General features: G+C 34.8%; 16 protein-coding genes across 16 annotated transcripts; 7 read left to right on the top strand and 9 right to left on the bottom strand.

Annotated features, from left to right (window-relative positions):
- Positions 1 to 423: 423 nt before the first annotated feature.
- Positions 424 to 2,151, bottom strand: NEPG_01662 (uncharacterized protein; the record flags this gene model as incomplete). Its single annotated transcript, XM_013204036.1, has 1 exon — positions 424 to 2,151. One exon carries the CDS (start codon positions 2,149 to 2,151, stop codon positions 424 to 426), a length of 1,728 nt encoding a protein of 575 aa, XP_013059490.1.
- A 21-nt stretch (positions 2,152 to 2,172) lies between these two features.
- NEPG_01663 (uncharacterized protein) lies at positions 2,173 to 2,605 on the top strand (the record flags this gene model as incomplete). The annotated part of the gene is made up of 1 exon (XM_013204037.1): positions 2,173 to 2,605. Exon 1 carries the CDS (start codon positions 2,180 to 2,182, stop codon positions 2,603 to 2,605), a length of 426 nt encoding a protein of 141 aa, XP_013059491.1. The 5' UTR covers positions 2,173 to 2,179.
- On the bottom strand, positions 2,323 to 2,909 carry NEPG_01664 (uncharacterized protein; the record flags this gene model as incomplete). Its single annotated transcript, XM_013204038.1, has 1 exon — positions 2,323 to 2,909. One exon carries the CDS (start codon positions 2,907 to 2,909, stop codon positions 2,610 to 2,612), a length of 300 nt encoding a protein of 99 aa, XP_013059492.1. The 3' UTR covers positions 2,323 to 2,609.
- Positions 2,910 to 3,238: 329 nt separating this feature from the next.
- Positions 3,239 to 4,614, top strand: NEPG_01665 (uncharacterized protein; the record flags this gene model as incomplete). Its single annotated transcript, XM_013204039.1, has 1 exon — positions 3,239 to 4,614. One exon carries the CDS (start codon positions 3,239 to 3,241, stop codon positions 4,541 to 4,543), a length of 1,305 nt encoding a protein of 434 aa, XP_013059493.1. The 3' UTR covers positions 4,544 to 4,614.
- A 38-nt stretch (positions 4,615 to 4,652) lies between these two features.
- Positions 4,653 to 5,175, bottom strand: NEPG_01666 (uncharacterized protein; the record flags this gene model as incomplete). The annotated part of the gene is made up of 1 exon (XM_013204040.1): positions 4,653 to 5,175. One exon carries the CDS (start codon positions 5,173 to 5,175, stop codon positions 4,660 to 4,662), a length of 516 nt encoding a protein of 171 aa, XP_013059494.1. The 3' UTR covers positions 4,653 to 4,659.
- A 243-nt stretch (positions 5,176 to 5,418) lies between these two features.
- NEPG_01667 (uncharacterized protein) lies at positions 5,419 to 9,234 on the bottom strand (the record flags this gene model as incomplete). Its single annotated transcript, XM_013204041.1, has 1 exon — positions 5,419 to 9,234. One exon carries the CDS (start codon positions 9,232 to 9,234, stop codon positions 5,449 to 5,451), a length of 3,786 nt encoding a protein of 1,261 aa, XP_013059495.1. The 3' UTR covers positions 5,419 to 5,448.
- A 104-nt stretch (positions 9,235 to 9,338) lies between these two features.
- Positions 9,339 to 12,013, top strand: NEPG_01668 (uncharacterized protein; the record flags this gene model as incomplete). The annotated part of the gene is made up of 1 exon (XM_013204042.1): positions 9,339 to 12,013. The coding sequence occupies one exon, from the start codon at positions 9,339 to 9,341 to the stop codon at positions 11,970 to 11,972; it is 2,634 nt and encodes an 877-aa protein (XP_013059496.1). The 3' UTR covers positions 11,973 to 12,013.
- A 21-nt stretch (positions 12,014 to 12,034) lies between these two features.
- Positions 12,035 to 12,875, top strand: NEPG_01669 (uncharacterized protein; the record flags this gene model as incomplete). The annotated part of the gene is made up of 1 exon (XM_013204043.1): positions 12,035 to 12,875. One exon carries the CDS (start codon positions 12,035 to 12,037, stop codon positions 12,866 to 12,868), a length of 834 nt encoding a protein of 277 aa, XP_013059497.1. The 3' UTR covers positions 12,869 to 12,875.
- A 237-nt stretch (positions 12,876 to 13,112) lies between these two features.
- On the bottom strand, positions 13,113 to 13,661 carry NEPG_01670 (uncharacterized protein; the record flags this gene model as incomplete). Its single annotated transcript, XM_013204044.1, has 1 exon — positions 13,113 to 13,661. One exon carries the CDS (start codon positions 13,659 to 13,661, stop codon positions 13,182 to 13,184), a length of 480 nt encoding a protein of 159 aa, XP_013059498.1. The 3' UTR covers positions 13,113 to 13,181.
- Positions 13,662 to 13,718: 57 nt separating this feature from the next.
- Positions 13,719 to 14,561, bottom strand: NEPG_01671 (uncharacterized protein; the record flags this gene model as incomplete). The annotated part of the gene is made up of 1 exon (XM_013204045.1): positions 13,719 to 14,561. One exon carries the CDS (start codon positions 14,559 to 14,561, stop codon positions 13,719 to 13,721), a length of 843 nt encoding a protein of 280 aa, XP_013059499.1.
- Positions 14,562 to 15,041: 480 nt separating this feature from the next.
- Positions 15,042 to 15,800, bottom strand: NEPG_01672 (uncharacterized protein; the record flags this gene model as incomplete). The annotated part of the gene is made up of 1 exon (XM_013204046.1): positions 15,042 to 15,800. The coding sequence occupies one exon, from the start codon at positions 15,798 to 15,800 to the stop codon at positions 15,042 to 15,044; it is 759 nt and encodes a 252-aa protein (XP_013059500.1).
- A 383-nt stretch (positions 15,801 to 16,183) lies between these two features.
- Positions 16,184 to 18,464, bottom strand: NEPG_01673 (uncharacterized protein; the record flags this gene model as incomplete). Its single annotated transcript, XM_013204047.1, has 1 exon — positions 16,184 to 18,464. One exon carries the CDS (start codon positions 18,462 to 18,464, stop codon positions 16,296 to 16,298), a length of 2,169 nt encoding a protein of 722 aa, XP_013059501.1. The 3' UTR covers positions 16,184 to 16,295.
- Positions 18,465 to 18,494: 30 nt separating this feature from the next.
- On the top strand, positions 18,495 to 18,897 carry NEPG_01674 (uncharacterized protein; the record flags this gene model as incomplete). The annotated part of the gene is made up of 1 exon (XM_013204048.1): positions 18,495 to 18,897. One exon carries the CDS (start codon positions 18,495 to 18,497, stop codon positions 18,861 to 18,863), a length of 369 nt encoding a protein of 122 aa, XP_013059502.1. The 3' UTR covers positions 18,864 to 18,897.
- Positions 18,898 to 19,232: 335 nt separating this feature from the next.
- Positions 19,233 to 20,846, top strand: NEPG_01675 (uncharacterized protein; the record flags this gene model as incomplete). Its single annotated transcript, XM_013204049.1, has 1 exon — positions 19,233 to 20,846. The coding sequence occupies one exon, from the start codon at positions 19,233 to 19,235 to the stop codon at positions 20,844 to 20,846; it is 1,614 nt and encodes a 537-aa protein (XP_013059503.1).
- Positions 20,847 to 20,975: 129 nt separating this feature from the next.
- NEPG_01676 (uncharacterized protein) lies at positions 20,976 to 21,485 on the top strand (the record flags this gene model as incomplete). The annotated part of the gene is made up of 1 exon (XM_013204050.1): positions 20,976 to 21,485. The coding sequence occupies one exon, from the start codon at positions 20,976 to 20,978 to the stop codon at positions 21,483 to 21,485; it is 510 nt and encodes a 169-aa protein (XP_013059504.1).
- A 1,138-nt stretch (positions 21,486 to 22,623) lies between these two features.
- NEPG_01677 (uncharacterized protein) lies at positions 22,624 to 22,839 on the bottom strand (the record flags this gene model as incomplete). Its single annotated transcript, XM_013204051.1, has 1 exon — positions 22,624 to 22,839. The coding sequence occupies one exon, from the start codon at positions 22,837 to 22,839 to the stop codon at positions 22,624 to 22,626; it is 216 nt and encodes a 71-aa protein (XP_013059505.1).
- Between the last annotated feature and the right edge of the window lie 12 nt (positions 22,840 to 22,851).

Genomic DNA, 22,851 nt, shown 5'->3' on the forward strand with positions numbered 1-22,851 from the left:
ACCAACAGTTATTATAACTATTCTTAATATATTCTTGTTGTCATGTAGTGTTTCTATTTTATGCACTTTTGTTATATATTTGGCTATGTTTCTAGGTGTTTTCTAGATGTTTGTTCTGTTGTATATTTATACATTTTTCATTTCATATTCAAATCGCATAAATTATAATTATTTTATTTTTATAAACCTTCCACTAGTAAATAAAGAAATATAAAAATAATACGCATTAAGTTTAAAATAACCATAGAATATTAACATTTATATAAACATACACAAAACAGAATCTACCAAGGAATGTATATTAAAAACATATACATAAAAGCGAAACAATCTGAATCCGATAATATAAAGAAGAGGATTTAGAGAAACATAAAAAGAAGGAGGAATGTGAGTATTTTATGTTGTAAAAAACAATCTATTTATTTATACGATCTGCTTTATTCGTGCTAAATGTGTTATAATATCTTTCATTTCAATTACTCTGGCAGAAGAAATATCACTTGGCGCAGTGACAGAAGAATCCACAAAATAGAAACCATCTCTATGGAAACCATGGGCATTTTCGCTTTTTATTACTTCACCCCCTCCATTCTCTATCAGTTGCTCTATTTTAGCAGTATCCTTTTTTGCTAAAACATGCACTCGCCACCCAGAAAATGCTCTTTTCCCATTATTTTCTTTGTTATCCTTCCATACAGACGCCGAAAAAATTAACTTTCGAATAACCTTTTCATTTTTAGGCGCGTCTATTTTCAAATCCCTTGCTTCTAGTGCGTAGCTGGTCTCTCCAGTATAGGTGTTCTGCTTTAAATCATCTATAATTCGATAGTCCAAAAGGATAGCACCACACGCTATTGCAGATAGGAATTTCAGTGATACGTTCACAGCGCCTACAATTAAATGTGTACATTCAGTGGAATACTCTGGGGAGTCTATAACTATAACGCCCTTTTTCTTTAGCACAGAAATCGCTTGCTCTTTCAAGGTGTCAATCAGTCCAGTAAACTGCACTCTCCACCCGTCAAGATTGCTAGGAGTATATTTAATAGCAGTCTTTCTTTTTTTTGCTGTTTCTAGGGCTATCTGTGGTATAGTTCTAAGCGAAGTAGACATTTCAAATTTATTTTCACTTAGCCTTTTCATGTAGTATATTGACTGATTCAGCCATTCCAAAAAACACACATGTATTTTATACATCTTCATATACCCCTGCATCTTATTCTGCAGCTGCTTACTCTTCCGCTCAACAATGCAGTGTGTTATTTTACTGCTCATTTGCATAGATACTTCACCACCAAGTGCCTGTATTTTGTTTCTTGTTCTAAGCCCCTCCTCTTTACACACCATTGGAAGCACAATTGTATTCTCCAATGGAAGCGCAGGAAGATCCGTATAATGCACCTCATAGCCATCAGGCGAAAGAAGGGTTTCTAGCTCTGCGCTGTCTAGAATCCACTGGTACCAAATAAAATTGCGGCCTTTCCCATTGCCCCCAAAATATATTGAATAATCTACATCTGGACCAGGCTCTTCAACACGATTTCCGCCATGCTCTATTATTAATCGGCGTACAAGCCTGTGGATTTCAGTTTCTCCTTCAAAATAGAATATCTTTCCATTGAATATTTCATCTGTGAGTGGTTCATTAATGAAACTCTCATATTGTATATTCTTCATAAAAAATGTAACTCGATCATCAAACACGTGTTCAGCAGTAATAATTGGAATATTGCATTCTTTGGCATACATAATCTTATCTGTAACCTGGTCAGGCGAATTCACCACAAGAAAATCACAGTACCGATTTAGAATAGAAGAGTGATATGCGCCGTGCAATCTGTAGTAATTTATAAACAGATCATTTGTAATACCAGAGGTACAAAAAACACACCCTTCATATTTCCTTAATTTAAACTGTAGAATGTTTCTACAGTTAAGCGATTTGTACACCCACATAATACTAATGACCGGAATGCCCCACCTTTCTGCAAGTATTCTTTTTTCAGTAAAGGTGCTTTTGTTAGACAAGAGATAAGAGGTGCTTGAAGTCATGGTCTCCTCCAGTCTATATTCAGTCTCCGCGAATATCTTTGCAATAAGATTCTTTTCTAGAGAAGAAAGGCCTGTGGTGGTAAATAGAACAGGCTTCATATAAAAAATTTACTGAGACAATTTTAGAATGGCATCGGACTCGGCAAAAAGAAGAATAAAAAGAAATACACAATTCTTAAGAATGCTAATAATTAGTGCAGTAGCGATTGGCGCATGCACAGTCATTGGAAATAGAATATTTAGAAGAACATTCCTAAGTATTCCATTAGTTGCTTCTATAATAGTTGAGGCCATTATACTGGGGATCCTGGGATACTTAGTAAACCCAAAATTCATAAAAACCAGCAGAGGCCTTGAAATAAAGGATGGTGGTGTGGATCTGCATGGCAGAGGGCTTATTCGTATTTTCATAGACATGCTGTATACATTCTATGCAGTAGAAGTACTTGGTATATTCTTCGGGCGCAAGGCATTCATTCTTATGCTAATTATTCCTGTAACTGCCTACTATGAAATATTCAGGCGGATGACTGTACAGAAAAAAACACAATAAATGCTTATTCAAGTAAATATTCGTTATTAAGAATCTCTTTAGAAATTACTTTTAATAGGTTATTTCCTTGCCTATCAGCCCATATGCCTCTACTTTGCCGAAAGTGGTATGGGCCAGAAATTGGAGAAGAGAGCCATATTTCCTCTTTTGTTGGCTGCCTGTTTAGTATAAACACACCCTTATTGGGAATATCTATAGTAATTACATTGTCCTTTAATGACACGTTATCAATAGTTCTGTCAACCACTTCATATATACGCTTCATCACGCTTTTGGAAAGGCTGTCATATGTTCTCAGCAGCATTATTTTTTCCCAAGAATAAAACTACAGATAAACTGAAATTCCCGAAAAGAAAAGCTTGGAATTTCAGAGCATATGTGTATAGTATTCTAAACACAGGACACAAGAAGCTCACGAATTAGAAAAGTCCAGTAAATTTCAGGCCATTTTGGTGTGAAAGAAGTACTATAGAATAAAGATAGAATGATAAATATCCAAAAGTTGTGGGTATTGTAATGCATACAGGGCATTTCTAGGACAATGTAATATCTCATAGTATATGTAATTTAATTAGAATATTCTATAATAGAAATATATAGTGTTGAAGTATACAAAGGAAGTAAAATATTTTTATGGGAAATGTAATAACTCTGCAAGTGGGGCAGTGCGGAAACCAAATAGGAAATGAGTTTTGGGAGAAAGTGTGCAGTGAGCATGGGATATCAAGCAGCGGAGAAGTACTAACGCACACCACAGCAGACAGAAAGGATACATTTTTTTACGAGTCGTACGATGGAAGGTACTTTCCCCGGGGAATTCTTATTGATTTAGAGCCAAGAGTGGTTACATCTATCACAAGCAGCAAGCCGCATTTATTTAGCCCAGAAAACATATGGGTAGGCGCAGAAAGCAGGGGGGCTGGGAATGTTTGGTCAAGTGGGTATCAGCAGGGAAAAGAGAGCCAAGACGCGCTTCTAGAAATTATACAGAAAGAGGCTGAAAGCAGCAATTTTCTTGATGGGTTTATTTTATTCCACTCGCTTGGGGGAGGAACTGGGTCAGGGCTCGGGTCATATCTTCTGGAGGAAATACGAGACAGATTCCCAAAGAAGACAATTCAGACGATTTCAATATTTCCAAACAATTCAGAGGTAAGCGAGTCTGTTGTACAGCCATATAACACAATTCTAACACTAAGAAGATTAATGGGCAGTGCAGATGGTGTGATTGCAATGGACAATGGATCGCTAACTAGTGCAATTGGCGATGCGCTAAAAGTGTCTGCACCCACCATAGCACACACAAACAAACTAGCATCTTCTGTGGCTGCTGCCTCCACTGTGACGGTGCGGTTTCCTGGAAGTAGGTTTAGTGACATGAATACACTTTTATCTGCTGCCTCGCCAATACCAGGGTGCCATTTTCTAGTGCCCTCCTATGCGCCATTTATTGAATCAGAGGCCAGCACAGTTAGAAAGATAACATGTTTAGATGTACAAAGAAGACTTATTCTTCCTAAATCTCGGTTGGTAGGATTTGAAGAGAGCGAAACAAATAGGGTAATATCAGCAGTTAACATAATGATGGGGGTAGATGCAGGAGAAATTGAAAAAAGCATGCAGAGAATTCGGCAGAGAGAAGCCGTCAGATTTGCACCATGGACTCCCCCGAACATTCAGGTAGCGATTGCAAAGTCGCCTAATAAGAGCATTTCCGGGCTGCTACTAACAAATACTACAGGATTCTCTCGAACACTTCAGAAGATATCTGCACAATACGATGTTCTGAAGAGAAGGAATGCCTTTTTAGACATGTATAGAAAAGAAGGAGATGAATATATTGAAGAGTTCGAGCCGGCGAGAGAAGCAGTCCAGGAGATCATTGATGAGTATAGGAAAGCCGAGCTATCCAATTATCCAGAGGCAAGAGCTTTATAAGATTAAAATAAGGCTGTTATTTAAAGAACTCCTTAAATAGCCCGAAATAAGTTATAAAAATAAAAATCCAGTATTTTATAAGAAACAACTAGGTATAAAAACAGCAGTATATTTATTCACTTTTTAAACCAGGAAGAGGCAAATGACTTTTGTGCCTTTTTGAATGCGCTTGAAAGCTTGGAAGGCATGGGAATAGCATCCAATCCCTCAAATGTTCTTTTGGGAAGTGAGTTTATAAGATCGGTTGAGCTATCAGTGACAATGACTGTTTTATATATGAAAGAGTCAACCAGAAGAAACATTTCATCATAATGCTTATCCAATGATTTTTGTGTAAGCGGCCCACCCAGCGTCTTAATCACTGCAGTGTAAAAAGCATCCAGAGCATCTGAGAGTGCAATTTCATTCTCATTGATTGGTGCATATAATAAAATGCAGAGGTCGCCGACTATTTTGTACAGTACAAGATTATCTTCAAAGAGAATAATTGACTCATTTGTTTCCTTTGCTTTTTCAAACATCCTCTTCTCTTTCTCGCGAATTGTCTGTGATATGACCAGAGGGCTGCCTATTAGTCTATTTCCATTTTCACCAATAATGGCTAGTCCATGCACTACTTCACTCTCGCACATAATGAATACGAAAACAAAATGGCTAAAATACAAATAGAAAATACAGAAAAGGAAAACTAGAAAACAAAAAAACAGAACAATTAATAGAAGAGCAGTAAATGCATCAACAAATAACGCAAATAACTGCAACATGCCAAATAAAAGTACGGGGGTTCATTCTATTTTATATAGAAAGTCCTGGTTATATATGGCGATGAGAAGGAGGTAATGAGGCATTCTTAAATTTAAACATAAAGATTTATTTCTCGTCAATTTTCTATTAAATCCTAGTTATTATTCAATAGAAGGAAATCCAGCCATTAGCTTCTTAGATTCATTGTATCGGCTTAACCCCTCGGAAGTGCCTTCTAAACTATTTGATATGGTTACCCCAGCTTCTTTAAATAGAAGTAAAAGCTCATTTCTTTCATAGTCTTTTAAATCAGCGCAGATTTTGAAAAAACAGTTTTTTAGCGTGTTAAGGTTTCCTTGCTTTCGGGTTATAAGCATAAGCAGAGACAAGGACAGATTTTCATAATTTTGGTTGCTGCTTGTGTGTTTGTCTTCAATAGAAGCACTTGTTTTTATATAGAGATACTTTGCCGCATCTGCCATTAGCTCTGAGGAGCTATTTTTTAGCTCTTTTTTAGCAAAGTCTTTTATTAAACCTACCACAGGATCACTTATAGTGATTTTCTGCAATGTATATGCTAGAACTTTAATTATAAATAGTTTCATTTTGTCATCCAGCTTAGTGACTGTTGGTAGCTTTATAAGAGCTTTAATAAACTTCTCAGTGAGCGCCAGGTCATTAATCGAGACAATAAAGTCAAATACTATTCTTCTTCTTTTTTCATCTACATTCTTTCCCTCTTTAGAAGATTTATGGTATGTTTTTGCACTATTTAGCTCTTTGTGCATGTCTGTGCCTGTTCGCTTAAATATTATTTCCTCTGCGATCTTGTACTCTTCTTGATTTGTGACTGGATTGTGCTCTTTGGTCTCGTGCAGAACTACATCGATTGCATCATAAGCATAGTCTTTTCTGCTGTCTGCAGTAAGATTGACACCATTAAATGATGAAAGGTCTATTTCTGTTATAAAAAGCGACGCAATGGTGTTTCGCACTGCATTTTTGACAGCAGTGTAATGGTTGGGGTCGTATGGTTTTTTTCTGCCGCTTCTGACCTCTTTTTCTGTGTATATTCCATCAAGCTCTATAAGCCGACGAATAAGAAGCGCCAATGCTTCTTTCTCGGCTCTACTTATAAACGTGCGAACAGTTTTTCGAAGAGTGATCAGAAACTCTTTGTGCCTAACATACATAGGAAGGGTTTGGAGGAATATTGCATCATAGATGTGGTCGCTTTCAAGAAATACTGTAATTGGTGGGAATGACAACAGGTGCACGCTTGCAGATACTTTTTCAAATAGCTGGTGCGGTGACTTATGCCGTAGAATATCCTGCGAAAAATTCAATTCATTCGGGGAGATTAGTGATTCTTTCAGAAGAAATCCAAGAGAGTTCCACTTTTCAGAGAATATTCGATCAGCTAGTTCTTGTGTGCCGTCGTACTGCTTTCCATCAAAGGTTGCTGGGATGTTAATACTTGAAAACAGATTATAGTGTTCCTTGATTGGCAGCTCAACGGATCCAGACAGCCTTGATAGATACAGCAGCAGATGAAGTAATTTTATATGCGCCAATGCATATAAAAGAGTATCATATGTTATCCTTTTTTTCCACTGAATTGCCTCCTTCACCTTCTTGTATGTAGATTTGTACTCGGTGTTAAGCATTGTAATAAATACTAAAAGGCTCTCTTGGGTTATCTTTACGTTATCAAGCCTGTGGCCTTGGTCTGCAAGAGAGTCCTCGCCCTTTTCAGAGTCATCATTTGTTTTAGAGCTTTCATCTGAGTCAGATTCTTCATCAGAGTACTTAACATTCTCCATTTCTGGAACGATTTTTACCTTATCCTTGCTTTTAAGCTCCTTCTTTTGAACATAATTCTTGATATCGGACGGCTTTTTGTTTGTTCCGGCTTCCCCACTGACTATCGTTCGATTTATAATTGAATTTGCCAAAATTTCAATTGTATCCACAATCTCTAGTGCATCTGCAATAGAAAATATCTCGCAGGAGGTGCTTGTAAATGAATCAGAGAAGTATCTTATGTATTTAATTGCATCATTAAATCTCTCATTGAAACCACTCATATGCACCTTAAGAAATGCCCAAAAAGCGCGTGCAAACACAACTGAATTTTTTTCAATTGTTTCTTTTTCTATATACTTGCCTATCATATTGAATGCTGGAGAAAGCCCTTCTGCTGTTAGATGCATGTCATTTATCGTAAACATAACAGAGTATAGAACACTGCGGTGTATATTTCGAACAAACAGCCCGGCACACAATTCCTTATAATAATTTACAATGTGCACTCTTCCAAACAGTTCTATAAACAAATTGCGAATGCTTTTATCCTGCTCAATTTGAGACAGCAGGTCGTACGAGTGCTCGACTGTCACATCTGAAAGAATACACCTCTCAAAGAGATCTTTGATAATCTGAGAGTATGGAATAGTATCCAAGTACATAATTCGAAACGATCTAACAAATAAAGACAGCTGAACAACACACTCATCAGACAAAAAAGGCGGAACATCTTTCATCTTTCTCAGTATAAAGAGCGCGATATATGGACTTTCTGCTCTGTGTAGAACATCTAAAAATACTTTCTGAATAGTTTGGGGACTTAGTTTTTTTAGAGTGCGAATGAGCTGGTCTGCTGTTGCAACAAAGTTTTTATTCCGACAGTAGTACAAAGAAATCTTCTGAATTATCTGGTCTGCCCTCGAGACTCTTTTAAGGCTTTCCCTTATAGCATTTTCTTTTTTTTCTTTTTCTAATTCCTTAAAGTCAATTTGGAATTTGCTCTTTGACTTCTCTAGAAGGGTTGTCCCAAATTGCTTGTCCTTTTTTCTAAGAAAATCATCTGAAATTGTTTTTATGGTGCCATTCTCAGAATTATTTCGGATCGATATAAATACAGACTTCTTGTTTTTCTCCACACTTTCTTTTCCCTTAAGACGATTCTCATTGATTTGCTTGATTTTTTCATTAACCAGATGTCCTCCTTCTTTATCATTTAGTTTGAATTCTTTCTCATTTTTTACTATTTTTGCTTTATTCGCCTCATCTTCTGGGGCATCCTTAGAGGATTTGGCATCTTTACTGGCTTTTCCATCTTTTCTACCGTCTTTTTTATTCTTGTCTTTATTACTGCTTTCTTTGTCTTTTTCATTGTCTGATTTTTTGTTCTTATCTTTACTGCTGCCCTTGTCTGATTTTTTAGTACTAGTTTTACTATTTTCATCTTTAGACTTTTCTGCAGGATTTTTAGATGCCTTGTTAGATTTATCCTTAGTAGATAGTTTTTCATTTTTAGAGTCATTTTTGCTTTTTTTCTTATTAGTCTTCTCTGTACTATTATCACTTATGGAGTCTTTTTCTGCTTGATCATCTAGTTTATTGTTTGAAGCTTTTTTCTTACTAGGCATTGTATCTTTGCTAGTACTTTTTGAGCTATTGTTTTTATCTGACTTCTTCTTGGGCTCTTCACTATGGTCGCTATCTTTGCTATCATCATTGTTACTGTCATCATTGCTCACAGATTCAATATTATCACCTACTTCATCATTCACAGAGCCACTATCACTTATTGGCTCACTGCTTATTTCAGTACTATCACTTACTGAGTCACTTACATGCTCACTATTACTATCTTCATTACTACCATCATTGCTTGCTTCAGCACTGTCACTTACATGATCACTATTACTATCTTCATTACTACTATCATTGCTTGCTTCAGCACTGTCACTTGCAGGATCACTGCTTTCTTCACTTACTTCATTACTACTTGCATTATTATGTGTACTTTCATTGTTGCTATCAATAGACTCTTTTGCGCGGCCTTTACCATGTAATTGCTTATTCTGCGCAGATTTATTCTGATTTCTTTTATTTGGCGGCGTTTCTAGCTTTGTAATTTTTTTGTTCTTATTTTTGTTCATTCTTTGGATATTTTGTAGATTTCTTTATTATATCTATTAGTCCCTCTTACATTGTATCAGCATTCGGCCAATTATTTTATAAACATAGACTTTTTTTTTCTGGTATGAAAGTGAAAGTTCAATTATCTCAGAAAAGAGAAAGTTTAACTGTCCAACTATCAACAGCCATATTGAATGAGAGAGAGCCCAAGAGAATAAACATAAATACTATCATATTAAATAAAATGAAGTATTTATTGAACCTCATATATTTAATAACTATTGAAGATGTAAAAGAACAAGAAAGAAGGCGAAAAATAATCAGACTGTATATAAAAGAGACTAATGAGCTGATTAAGATAGTGACTATGCTACTTTCAGTAAAGCACGGCCATCATATAAATAATTTAGAAAGAAAGGTACTAAGGCTACATAAGTATAACACAGAACAGGAAGAGCTTGCAGACAAATTGGTGTATCTTTGCAATGATTTAAAGCTGCAAGCGTCTTCATCTTACGACATACCCCGGGCATTTAAGGTTTTGCTAAGTGGAAGGAGCGATTTTCCATCAGAGATTATAAGGCTCGCAAACGAGCTAACCAAAGAAAAAGAAAGCCGTTTTGGCAATGCAGGAAGCAATCCAATGAATGAAAGGTCTGATAAGTCTGTAGACTATACAAGACTTGATCAGTTATTGGTGCTTCATATTAAACGGTCTGGCATTTGGACAGATGAAAATGTATTTTATACTGTGCGGAATGGGGTGGTTGAGCTGACTTCATACGGGTTTAAAAGCACTCTTATTTTGTCAATAACTAACAATATATACAGCTGGAGTGTTTTAAGCATAAAACATACAGACGATACAAAAAACATTCCTATAAAGGGCATTGTATTTAAGAACACTATTAAAGAGATTGTAGATATGACAAAATACACGGATTCTGTTATAAAGATAGAAGAAATCTCTAGAGTACTTCGAAGCAGAATAGAGAATAAGATATTTGATATGGAAATTAGCGGCACAACAAAGAACTTTGTTTTGACCATTCTAGGAGTATTCAAGATATTCTTTAAAATAGATGTCAACTGGGACGGTCCTTCTATCATCTGCCAGGTCACGTACAAAAACACACGAGAAATACTTAAGTCAGACTTCATAAACAAAGGATTTGAGATAATTAATAGCCATCTGCAAAAAAGCGTTTCAGAGCATGCATACATTAACTTTGAGAAGGGTCTTTTCTATAAAGATAGGCTTATGTTTACTATGAGAGATCTGCAAAAAGAAGCACTCCTAGAGAAAAGTCTAAATAGAATAGCTGCACCAGGAGTAATCACTAAAGAAAAGATAAATATTTTGTGCAATGGAACCATTGTGCAGCTAAATGTGCTTATGAGAATGGACACTTCTGTTTTTGTAGGGTTACACTGGGAAACAGAGAAAAAAGGCGCGCGGATATTCTATGGAATATACCAAACAGGCTCACTACTGGTAGGAACCGAAATGCTTATTCGGTATTCTACGGCTCCTATAGAAGAGCCGCGCAGACAAAGCACTATGTATACTAGCATCCATAATGAGGTTTGTGATAGCGATTATGAAGAAAGCTCTGATGAGAGATCAATGCAAGACAGCCATATGCCGAGAGAACATTATTCTGGGCCAATTAGTTTTTCAGAGCGAGAAAATTATATTGGAAGAGCCTCCACTCCAAATACACCAAATGAGAATTTATTCTTAGATACTATGTACAGCTCGACGCATCTTATTAACTATATTCTGCAGAATCCAAAACACCTGCTTACAGCAGTGTCTTTATATCATGCAGTCAGGCTGAAAGGAAAGCACAGTGCCAAATCTAGAGATGATTACAGAATTACACTATGCACCTCGTTCAAGCTAATTTTATTTAAAACTGTTATTTTAAAATTAGGCGGATCAACAGGACAAAAACTATTTACTAAGATTGTTTCTAAGCGGGTAGGTATAGAAGATTATCTAAGCACAAACGATATAATAAAGATCACCTGGCTTGCTGTTGTAGCAAAAGGACTCACATCAACTAGAGCTATCCTGCCTAGCCTGCACAAGAAAATAGGCATAGAAGGCAGACTAGAAAAAAATAAGTACCTTCTGTTTAAGGGAAAGATCAATTTTGCTATAAAATATGCGAACGGCAAGATCTTATGTACCTCTGCAAATTATGCTGTAGCTCTTTGGGCTGCTTCTATTCTTAATCAGAGAATAAAAGAAAGCCTTTTCCTCTTTTTTGACATGCATCGTATACTGATGTATCCTGGATTAGTTACAACTATACCATTGCACAATATGCTAGGCGGGCAGTTAAAGAACACTTGTAATACATCCATTTTATACCGAGTTACCCGGCACATAGAGGTTTATTGGCATAAAAAAGCAGAAAAGGTAGAGCAAGCACTGAAAAATATTCCAAAAATAGCAGGAGGTCTGCACAGCGCAGCCATTTCTCTGGAGTATTTAGACGGTTTTCTATCAATTATTTCTAAGCTACTCTCACAGGAAAGAATTCAGGAACTGGGACCACATGTAAGGGTAGGAAAAAATGAAAAAGAGTACGCGGTGTATAGTTTACGACTAGAAAACAACAAATTGTTTGCCTACTTGGCCGAAAAGGGCAACATTAACATTCATATTAATATAGAAGAAATATTACAAAAAAGCCCAGACGCAGAAAAGACCCTTCTAGAACATAACCTGTACCTTTTTCCTTATTAGGACACATTAAATTCATAATTATAAATAAACCAAATCATTCTCAGGGTATGAAATTATTTTTAATGGTACTTTGTATTTCATTCATGGGAACTGTACTTGCAGGAGACCATAAAAAAGGAAAGAAGAACTCTTCTTTATCAAACAGAAAGGCACACAGAAAAAATCTAGTGAATGACATAAAAAGAAAAAAAGACAGAAAGTACAAGCTGGAGAAATTTGAGCTATACGGTATGGAAAGTGATCTTTCAAATGATGTTTCATCTGATGGATATAAAGCAGACTCCGGAATAATAATCAAGTCTTTAAACAAAGCAAGTAAAATTCTTGGAGTTAGTGCAGAAGTAGTTGAAACTCCTATACTAACATGTACATCATGTGCCAGCAGTATTACAGAAACCAAATCTACTGCTTCAAAAGAAGAAGAGGAAGAGAAAAAATCTACTACAGAGGAAGAATCTGTAAATGGAAGTACTGTAGAAAGCACTGACACAGACAGCTTTTCCTATGTGTCTGACTTTAATACACAGATAGAAGATTTAGAGTATAAACTTGAATCAATGCTTACAGATGACATCAATACAGCAGAAATTGCAAATACATTTGAATTAAATGTGAAGCTTGAAGAGATTAAGAATTCAATAGGCAAGCATACGATGACTGAGAGTGAATTAAGTCTTATCCATAAAGTAACTGAAGAACTAGAGAAGGACAATATCCCAGCAGATAAAGTGCTTTCTAAAATGGTACAGACAGTGCTTTTTGAGTCAAAGTCAGAGGATGGTAAAACAGAGGCAACCAAAATCAACATTGGTAGCTATATATACTTAAAAACAGTCGATGCCAACCCAGGCGTATTACAAAAAACTGTAACTAAAGTATTTGTAATTTCAGAATAAACAGCAAATCCTGTAATTTTTATGTTTTTACAATTTTTCTCTTCTATTCTCACTACACATTCTTTATTATTAATGTTTTTTAAATGAATTAAACTATAATTACATAATTAATCCAAATTACTCCTATATTAAAATTCTATTACTATAATAAATATATTTAAAGAAGTATTATAAAAATATAAAAAGTGCTAAGTTTAAATAATACAAGTAGAATATATTATATTAATATAGGATTTAATAATAATTTGTCTTTCAATTATATATATACAATATACCCAATACTGAAATATTGTTATAAGAAATCGGCATTATTCTATTCAGAATAAATATACTTCATTGACATGGAAAAACCTCCTAAAATTAACTCTTTGAGAAATATTAGTAGTAAAATACACAATATATAGCCCATTATTGGTTTCATTACTGCATTTATGCTTGTTATAAAAAAGTGGAAATTGGGATGTGCCTTAAAGTTATAGAATTCAGGCTTGTTAAACTTTGCTCTTTGCCTATATGGTATATTATTGTATAATTTTTTAAAATATGTTCTGAATACTGGATGGACTGTTTCAAAAGAAAAAATCTCACCTTGGGCTATTTTATTCTCTTTTAGGTAGTGCTCTATTTTTGTAAATATAGGTGTTATTCCCTGCTGTATAAAAAGACGGCTTTTCCACCCATTTTTAACATTTTTTTGATACTCCTGAATGGTTATTCCATAAAATCGCAGCCATTTGTGATTGCGAGCATCTATTATCTCTGTAGAATAGGGGGCTTCCGTGCTGTTGTTCATTTCTTATCTATTTAAAAAAATTAAAATATTAAACACTGCAAATCCAACTCCAATATTTTAAAGTACTTTTAAAAAAGCCCCTTGATTACTAGCATACAGTATAATGAGCGTAATTACTGTGGCTACTATAAGAATAAGAAATATCACAAAGAGTCTTGCTAGAACAAAAGTATATGCCTGCTTGCCACCATATGATCTATATTTGAAATTATTGTGCAAATTCAGTTCATTGTCGTTTTTTTGGGATTTCTTTTTGTTCTTAACCGATTCATTGAAGTAGAGCCGTTCATCATCTATATGCGTATAACATACTGGTTCAATTTCATTAATTAACTCTTCAGATATGAAATTTTTGCTTACGCAATGACAACTTGCTTGTAATTCTCTATTGCACAGCGAAATGGATCCATATGCTGATAAACCGTTGCTGGTGGTGGAAATATATGGATTATATCCAAATTCTTTATTTATTTCTCTGTAAATATCTGAAATTCTATTCTTTTCGTCTAAGCTATTTCTATATTCATTTTTATTTATAGAAATAGCCTGAGGTTTATCTTGAGATTCTATGTTTAATGTTTTATGAATATCCACAATTTCTTTATTTTCCTGTAATTCGCATTCACTTAAAACTCTGCCCCTATATGAGATGCACGGCGTGCATATAGATGTGCCGTTTAATTCTTGGTGAACATCCACAATTATTTGTAGTTTTTCTGGCAAGCATATGCTATAAGAACTAATATAGATAGAATTTTCATCTATTCGCTCTTTATGAAGATTCTTCTTTTTAAGTAAGGATGTTGACACACTAATCTGATCATCTATATCTATATCTAGTTTTTCTTGCTGTATACATGGCTGCCTTAAATAGCGGCTTAATTTGGATTTTTTGTGCATATTTTATTTAGATTGCTGATTCTCTTGGTTTATAAAACAATTATATGTCCAACAATCACGTTGATATTCTCATAAGAATGCAACCTGTTTAAGCTGTAAGTTATTGTTGGTGTATCTAAAAATTAACCTGTTCTGTTTTTCTGGGATATATTATAATAAGAACCATTCAAATTTTATATTAATATACAAAAATATATTAAGTTTGAACTATACATGATTTATTAAGAATAAAATATTGTTTATACCATACATTAAGTAGAAATAACCCAAAATATTAAATTATTTTTTCTGTACATTTTAAAAATATTCTATATGCGTATAAATACATTTAATGTTGCCAACAAATTAAACCAAGATAAAATTTTATTAAACTAATTATTAATATATAGCGTCATAACAACATTTAATAACAATCAATAAATTAGAAAACATACAAAGAATAAAAAATATAATTCAATATATTTGGGGTAGTTTAATATTTTAATTTGTATAATTAGCTGGTGGTATATATGTGCTGTTATTAACACTATTAAACTCCTGATTACTATTATGCACGAATAAGAGCTTTATCCATGTTTTAATTAAATGTAGGATGCTTTTAATTTTAGTGTCAATTTTATTAAAGAAATTATATATAGAGGCGTTAACACCAAGGTACCCTCCAGCAAAAATTACTATGCTTGCCATTAATATTGTAATTATTGCCACTAATAGCAACAAAATTGCTATTCTTGTAATAATATGTATAGTAAAATCCAGTGATATGAACTTTTTATCGCATGTATTTATATCTACAATATAATCATTAGCTTTTTGCTTTCTAGACGGTCTTTGATTATTGATAGCCTCTGCATTATTGATATTTAGTGGAATCATAGGAAGAAGACCTGGTTCATTTTCTGTTGCATTGTAGAAATTTGCTTTTTCAGTTTCTGTACGGTTGTTTCTGAGCGGTATTGGGGCTTCCAGATTTTTATTCGGGCTATTATAATAACTTGTACTAGCAATATCAGATTTGGAATACAAATTATCATTTGTAGGCTCAACTAATGGACTAATTTTTTGGAATAGACTAGTCCAATATCGCTTATCTGTAATATTGTTATTTTTTAAATATTGGTCTTGTAAGCTAGGGTCGATTAAAAATAAAGTTTCTGGCAGCGTGGTGGATGGTGCATTTGGGTCATTGAAACTTAATTGTTCGGATTCTGAATTTTTGGGGCGTTTATTATCATCCATATCTATTTAAGTTTGTACAAAAGTTTTAAAATATATAATTTTATTTTTTTAAATTATAACCAAATGGGAAATATTGCACAAGCTAGCAGATTGTTTTTCTTTTAATTTAATCATTATAAACATTTTATATACAAACAATTTATGTAAATAATAAATTAATCTAAATTCGTTTATATTAAAATGCTGCTGCATAATAAACACAAAGACAAAGAAACTGTAGCCTTTAAAACATGCTTAAGATTCTTGTAAAACACGAAATATTTAATTATAAACTTATTTAAGTGTATCCCAAGTATTGTGATTATTTAAAAGCTATACTGCTTGTTTTGTTACACAAAGAAATCTTGGGCACTAGCTGTACTTAAACTATACTAGAAAAATTTGGGAGTCTAGTTATATTTTATTTATATGCTAAGAAAGATAGAGTGGCTATTTGTAATAAGGGTTGTATCTTAATATAGAGGCATAGTATACATTACAGAAGCGGATGGTTTATTATTCTCTGCTTATGAGATCAAACAAGATGTTCTTTACCACATCATTATCTGGCAGTATTTTAACTGTTTGTTTGCTTAGTGCGCTCGATAGTTCAATTGCAAGGGTCTTCTCTTCCTCTGAAAGTGTATATTTCAGCACAGATACCTTGCTTAGCAAATCTAAGTGTCTTTGAAGTATCTCTTTCTTCTCTTTTAGTGGCATTTTGTCTGTGCTTGTGCTTAGCGCTTTCAAAACAACAGAAAGAACCTCAAGCAATAGGTCTGTTTCTGTGGTAGCATTTTCTTGCTGGCTTTCAAACCAATATACTATTTGGTCGTTAAATACCTTCCAGTGCTTTATCTGTGAAACTGCCTTGGTGTATACAGTAAATACCACTGAGTGATTATTTCTAAAGTATTCGTAAAAGAACACATGTAAGTATTGGGCATCTTCTAAATTAGTCTGTTCAGAATAGAACCGGACTATCAGTTTTTCTAGCAGCTCTGTTCTTTGTTCTTCTGTGGGCAGCCCCGACAGAAGCATTTTTGTAACTGATTTATCCTGAAGGGTAAATTCTACTGTCTTTACCAGCTCAAAAGCCAAATTGAATATATCCCGTCTTTCCCTAAAAATGGCAGACAAATCAACTAGTGCACATAATGCACTTTGTGAATTCTGCTTTGCCAGAGCCAGCAACTGTTCAAGAGCCTCGTCACAGCTATTTATTTCAGATGCGTACAACACCAAAAGTCTAATACAACACTCTTTTATATCCAAGTCAGAAGAGAATATTGCAGTTCTGTATTTCATCTCAATCATCTGGTATACAGACGGAAAACTTTCAACAGAAAACTCTCTGGCTTTCATAAGCGCCTCTGCGAATAAAACCTGCGTTCTTTCCTCCCCAACCGAAAGCGCTTTTATATAGAACTTGTCGCTGTGCGATCCGCTGCATGCTTTTATTATCATGTGGCACACCGAGTTTACTACCCCACCCAGCAGTCGCGCTGGCTGCGACAGAATGTATAATCCGCACTTTATCAGAAGATTTCTTTCATTGCTCTGAAATACATCGTAGTACTCTAAAAGAGCAAATAGTGCATGGGCCAGAGTACCTTCATACTGATCGCTGCTATCAACAGAACAGGACGCATCAGCAATAGACTTTAAAAGAACTGGCATCTCTGGTAGAAATAAATTATCTCTTCCCCTATCTCTGTCTATGTGCTCAAGTGACACCCACATAAGAAATAAAAGAGATGGTGTAGCTCTTTCTAGAAACTCTTCTGTAAAACCATCTGCATATTCATATCTCTTCATTAGTTCCTTTAAAATTCTCTCCAAAGATTTGTTGTTTCTGTTTTCCAGATAGAATGCATTTGTGAACATCTCATACTTCCCCAGAAAAACCTCCTCAAAAATCACTTCAATTCTTTCAATCGACTTTTTTCTTATTTCCGGCACTCTTTCCTCCTCTAATGCTTGTAGTAATCCAGACCTTTGCTCAAGTGAAAGACCGTCCTCCCATGGTATAAGAGAAAGCTTGCTCATCACAAAAACCATCCGAACACCTTCGCTTACATCCGCAGCCCTGCTAATTATTGCCTCGATTGTGCTTTTATTTACCACAATATACTGCAGTACTAACTTGCGTACTTCTGCTGACGAATCATACCTAAGTAAGTCTTTGAATAGCTTGTAGAACTGTAGCCCATTTTCAATCGCTGTTTCCTGATACTTCGCTGCTATTCTAACTGCCTGTGTTCTTACATTTACTTCTTTATCAAATAGTTTCTCTCCTATTTTTACCTTTACTATTTCCCACAGCCTAGGACTAACACTATCTAAGTGCTCCATACAGCTCCAAAGAAGCGAAAGACTATTATACCGCACATGTTTTAATTTTGAATCTATACCCCGCACCAGATACTTTATTAAGTTGTGCATAAAATTTCTTCCTGTTTTTGCGTGTTTTAGCCTTTTCATTAGCTCATTCATAAACTGAAGCAGGCTCTTTGGGAGGTCTCCCTTTTTACATCCTATTATTATGCTGGTGCACTCGCAGAATTCTTTGAATATATGGGTTGTATCTCCTTCTAATATTAATTCTTCCAGTTGTACCAGAGCCTCTCTTGATTCTTGTATTTGCTCTGTCTGCACTTTATTCAGCAGACTCCCAACACTCATAAAAATAAATGAAATCTTGAAAAATTTACTATGTCAGACCAAGAGAGCAGAGAAAGTTATGGGAGTGATGATAAAACATTTGAAGAAAACAACGAAGAAATTCTACTAGAAACCGCAGAGAATGACATGGGAAATAAAGAGCCAGAGATAGAAGCAGAAAAAAGATTTACTTCGCCAATTATGACAAAATTTGAGCGGGCAAAGATTCTAGGAATACGTGCGCAGCAGATAAGTATGTCAGCACCAATTATGGTAGAGTATGGGGATGAGACAGATCCTGTGGAAATAGCAAAGAAAGAATTAAAAGAGAAAAAAACACCTTTAATTGTATTAAGGCGGCTTCCAGATAATACATATGAGAAATGGGCAGTAAAAGATCTTATAAACTTTTATGACTAGAGTCTGGGTATACTAAGAATTAAAGAATATTTACCTGTATTTATACTTCTATGAGTAAAGGTTGTTATGTGTATATCAGAGAATTATGAAGTATTTAGAGCATTTAGATTATATTTGAGTGTGTTGTGCGGTGTTTGGGGTGTAATTTGTTTTTACTATTTACTAATGGAGCATTATGGTTTGGTATATGTTCTAAATGGGAATTTGAAGACTATTTTGGGCTTCATGGTGTTCTATGGGTAGAAACCTGTCTAATTACATGTATTATTTCTTAACTTAGTATTAATTATATGCTATTTCTGTTTTTATGTCATAATATTTCTTATATGTTAAGAAAAGAGTGTAAAGTAATTTTACAATTAGTTTTTTATGAACAAAGTAGAAGCACTTATACGAATACGCCCTTTATCGCCCGAAGAGAAGAGCACCGGGGTAAAGCAGGGGTGGTACAAGCTGGGAGATAGAGGCATTATCCAGCACTTAAACAGCTATGGACAGGAAGTATCCGCGCAGACTCTACTATTTGATTGGGTTTTTGATGAGGAGTCAAAAAATGAAGATCTATTTACTCATATAAACAGTACAGTAGATGAGTCTCTGTATGGTGTAAACGTGTGCGTAATTGCGTATGGCCAGACGTCTTCTGGGAAAACCCATACAATGAAGGGAATCCTGCCAGAGAACTACTATGCAGAGCCAAGTGAGAACAGAAATGAGAATGTACACAGTTCTATGAACATGGCAAGAAATGGGACAGGATGTGTTTCTGATCCTGGTATAATTCCTAAATCACTTAATTGGATATTTAGTAAAAAAACTCAGCACAGAATAAGCCTGTCATATGTTGAAGTGTACAATGAGAACATATACGATTTACTAGGCGATCCGTCCGAACCACTTCAGATACGAGAGTCTGCAGATGGGGATGTATACATTAAAGATGTTTCTGAGATAGAAGTGTTTACAAAGAACGAGGCTGCAGAACTATTCAGAAAGGGAAATTCAATTAGAAAAGTCTCTGCAACCAGAATGAATAGGGAAAGCAGTCGGAGTCATGCAGTTTTAAAGCTTACAATTAGGCTAAAAGGAGTGCGGTCTTCTTTGGTTTTTGTTGACCTTGCTGGGTCAGAGAGGGTCAGCTCTGCGCGTACCTCTGGCACTACACTTAAAGAGGGCGCATGCATTAACAAAAGCCTTTTGGCTCTAACGAGCGTTATTTCAAAACTTTCCAAAAAGCAAGCACATATTCCTTATCGAGATGCCAAACTAACCAGATTGCTTCAGCCTTCTTTTTCTGGTTCTTCAAAGACGGTTCTGATTTGTGCTATTTCGCCCACGCCTAGCTGTATTGATGAGACTATTTCTACTCTTTCACTAGCAAGCAGGGCCAGAAACATAGAAATCAAGCCCACCCAGAAGCCGCAAGTAAGGAAAGAATCAAAAGACTCAAAAGTATCATATATAAAGATGAAAGAGATAACTAGCGTATTAGACCTGGCTAAAAATCAGATTAGAGACATTAAAGAAGGCATCAACCAGGTAAATTCACTAGTGTTTAATATTTGCCAACAGGCGAGCTTATCACTGAATAGCCAGCAGATACGGCTGAGCACTTTGAATTCTATTCTTAAAGAAATCAGAAGAGAGAAGGAAGAAAGCGTGGATAAGCTTTCTCTTCTGTCCAATTCTGTCCAATATTTGCTTAAACAGGAAGAGCACATCTCGCAAAGTCTTAAGCCAGCGCCAGATGCAGTAATTCTTTTAGAGCACCTGGCAGAGGGCGATGCTATAATACAGCAGCAGAGAGCTCAAATAGAACAGCTTAAGAACAGCAAGTATATTAACGAAACCAATATTTCCATGGCACTAGAAATAGACAGACTAAAGAAAGCAAATGAGAGAGAGAAAAGAATTATGCAGCTGGAAATAGCTCAGTTAAAATCCCAGATAAGATCACTATCGCCATCTGACATGGCAGACTGAGCAGTGTGTGATGTGCACTAATTGGCATCCGCATGTACAAATAGACTAAAAGAAATTGTAGAGATTATTATTCTAAATAACGGAAACAAATAGTTGAAAGAATAAAAATTATTTTTTTTTATTACCACCATGCATATAAAAGAATACAAAGTACTTGCCTCTGAGAAGCCAACGGCTGCTAACCCAGTCCCACAGATCTTCTCAAACAATGTTTTTGCACAGAATGAGATCATTGCCAGAAGCAAAACATTCAGCTTATTAAGAAAGCAGTACAAGATAAAACTTTCAAACGGTGTAGTCTTAAAGATGGAAGAAGTACCACAGCACAACGACGGGAAAGTAAGAACTTTTGGTGTCAGAGCAGCATACATCATTAAGAGAAAGACAGTGAATGTTCACAAGGAGATTAGAGCACTCTGCAGAGCAGAAGCTGTATTTAACTTATGGCAGGACCTTAGAAGCAGACACAGTGTAAGACCAGAAACTGTTGGAATTATTGAAGTAACTGAAATTCCCACAAAGGACATCACTAGCAAAGAGCTTTTACAAATTGCAACCAACCCAAGATACCCACTGTTTGACAAGAGAATCCCACACAGTGAGCCAACCTGCAAAGTAGTTGCTTATGACAGAGCATAAATAAATTTATACTTTCTATTTTTCTTTATCCGTATAACCACTTATTCTGTTCACTTCACAGACAAAACATTATGGCATTGTTTATTTTATTATGTAGATAAAACACCTATATAAATCTCTTGGCACGTATCTGATTATTATTCTAACCCGAATTATCTAATAATGAAACACTGCTGACATAACTTAGAGCATAGTCTAAATAAATTGCAAAATAGAATAAATTATGTAAATTTATTAACCAAAATATAATGCATACAGATTTAAATATAGTTGGCTTGGTTAATATGCTAAATTATATGGGTTCTTTAATGGTTAATATTCTTTTTGTATAATTTATAGCTATACCTATTTTCATTATTTGTAAGGCATAAATAATGTTTTATTTTTAATAAATTATGCATAGTTCACATTATAAAATACTTTTTTCTTCTTCTAGTTATAATATTTCTCGCTATATACACATTGAGCATATAAAAACAGTGGGAACATTGGCAATATAAGCTATACTTCTTTGATTTTTGTGTTCATCATTGCTCAATTGATTTTGCTGTTGTATAGGGTATTTATCGTTTTTATTCTATGTTTATACATGAAAACAGAAAGTGTATATATTTTATTGCAATAATTATTTAAATGGAAGGGTTTGTTTGCTTTAAGAATTAAATTCACTGAAAATTAAACAGCAGCAATTATAAATACAACAGGCCACCTAGGCATATGCATATAAATAAGTAGCGCAAGATAAAAACATATAATATTTAAACTATAAAAACATTCAACAATTTATTACGCACGATCTTAATAATATAAACTATACATGGCACACCTATTCTGTATAAACAAATATCACAGTAGAAGCAATTAATTTAGTAGGACAATAGTACTTTGATTTAAAGCAGTCTTGGGTCTTTTAAAGCAGTAAGAGAAGAAAGAAGCATACATTCACATTATATAGCGTTAAAATCTATTTTTTGGTATTTAAATTATATCATTGTGATTTAAAGGAGCGCGCCTAACATATACTTAATAGAATAACAAATATTTAAAATATTTCCTGAATAAGTATTATGAGTATGCTTAAATAAGCAATGTAGGAGTATAAACATAGCTCATTATATTAAACATAAATAAGGATTTATTATTTTAGAATGCTGCACAGCTCAACTTGGAAAACAAGCAGTGAATTTGGAGGAATCGCACCCACTCTTGTAGATCCATATCCTAGGCGGGGAGGAACTGTAATTGTTCTTTTGCCTCCAACGCGCATTCCTTCTATTCCCAGCTCTAATCCTCTAATAATTTGACCATCACCCATTCTAAAGACAAGACCGGATGACTTGTTTTTATCGACCATTTTATTATTCAC

Source organism: Nematocida parisii, assembly GCF_000250985.1.
Source record: "Nematocida parisii ERTm1 unplaced genomic scaffold supercont1.4, whole genome shotgun sequence".
NCBI classification, from domain to species: domain Eukaryota; kingdom Fungi; phylum Microsporidia; genus Nematocida; species Nematocida parisii.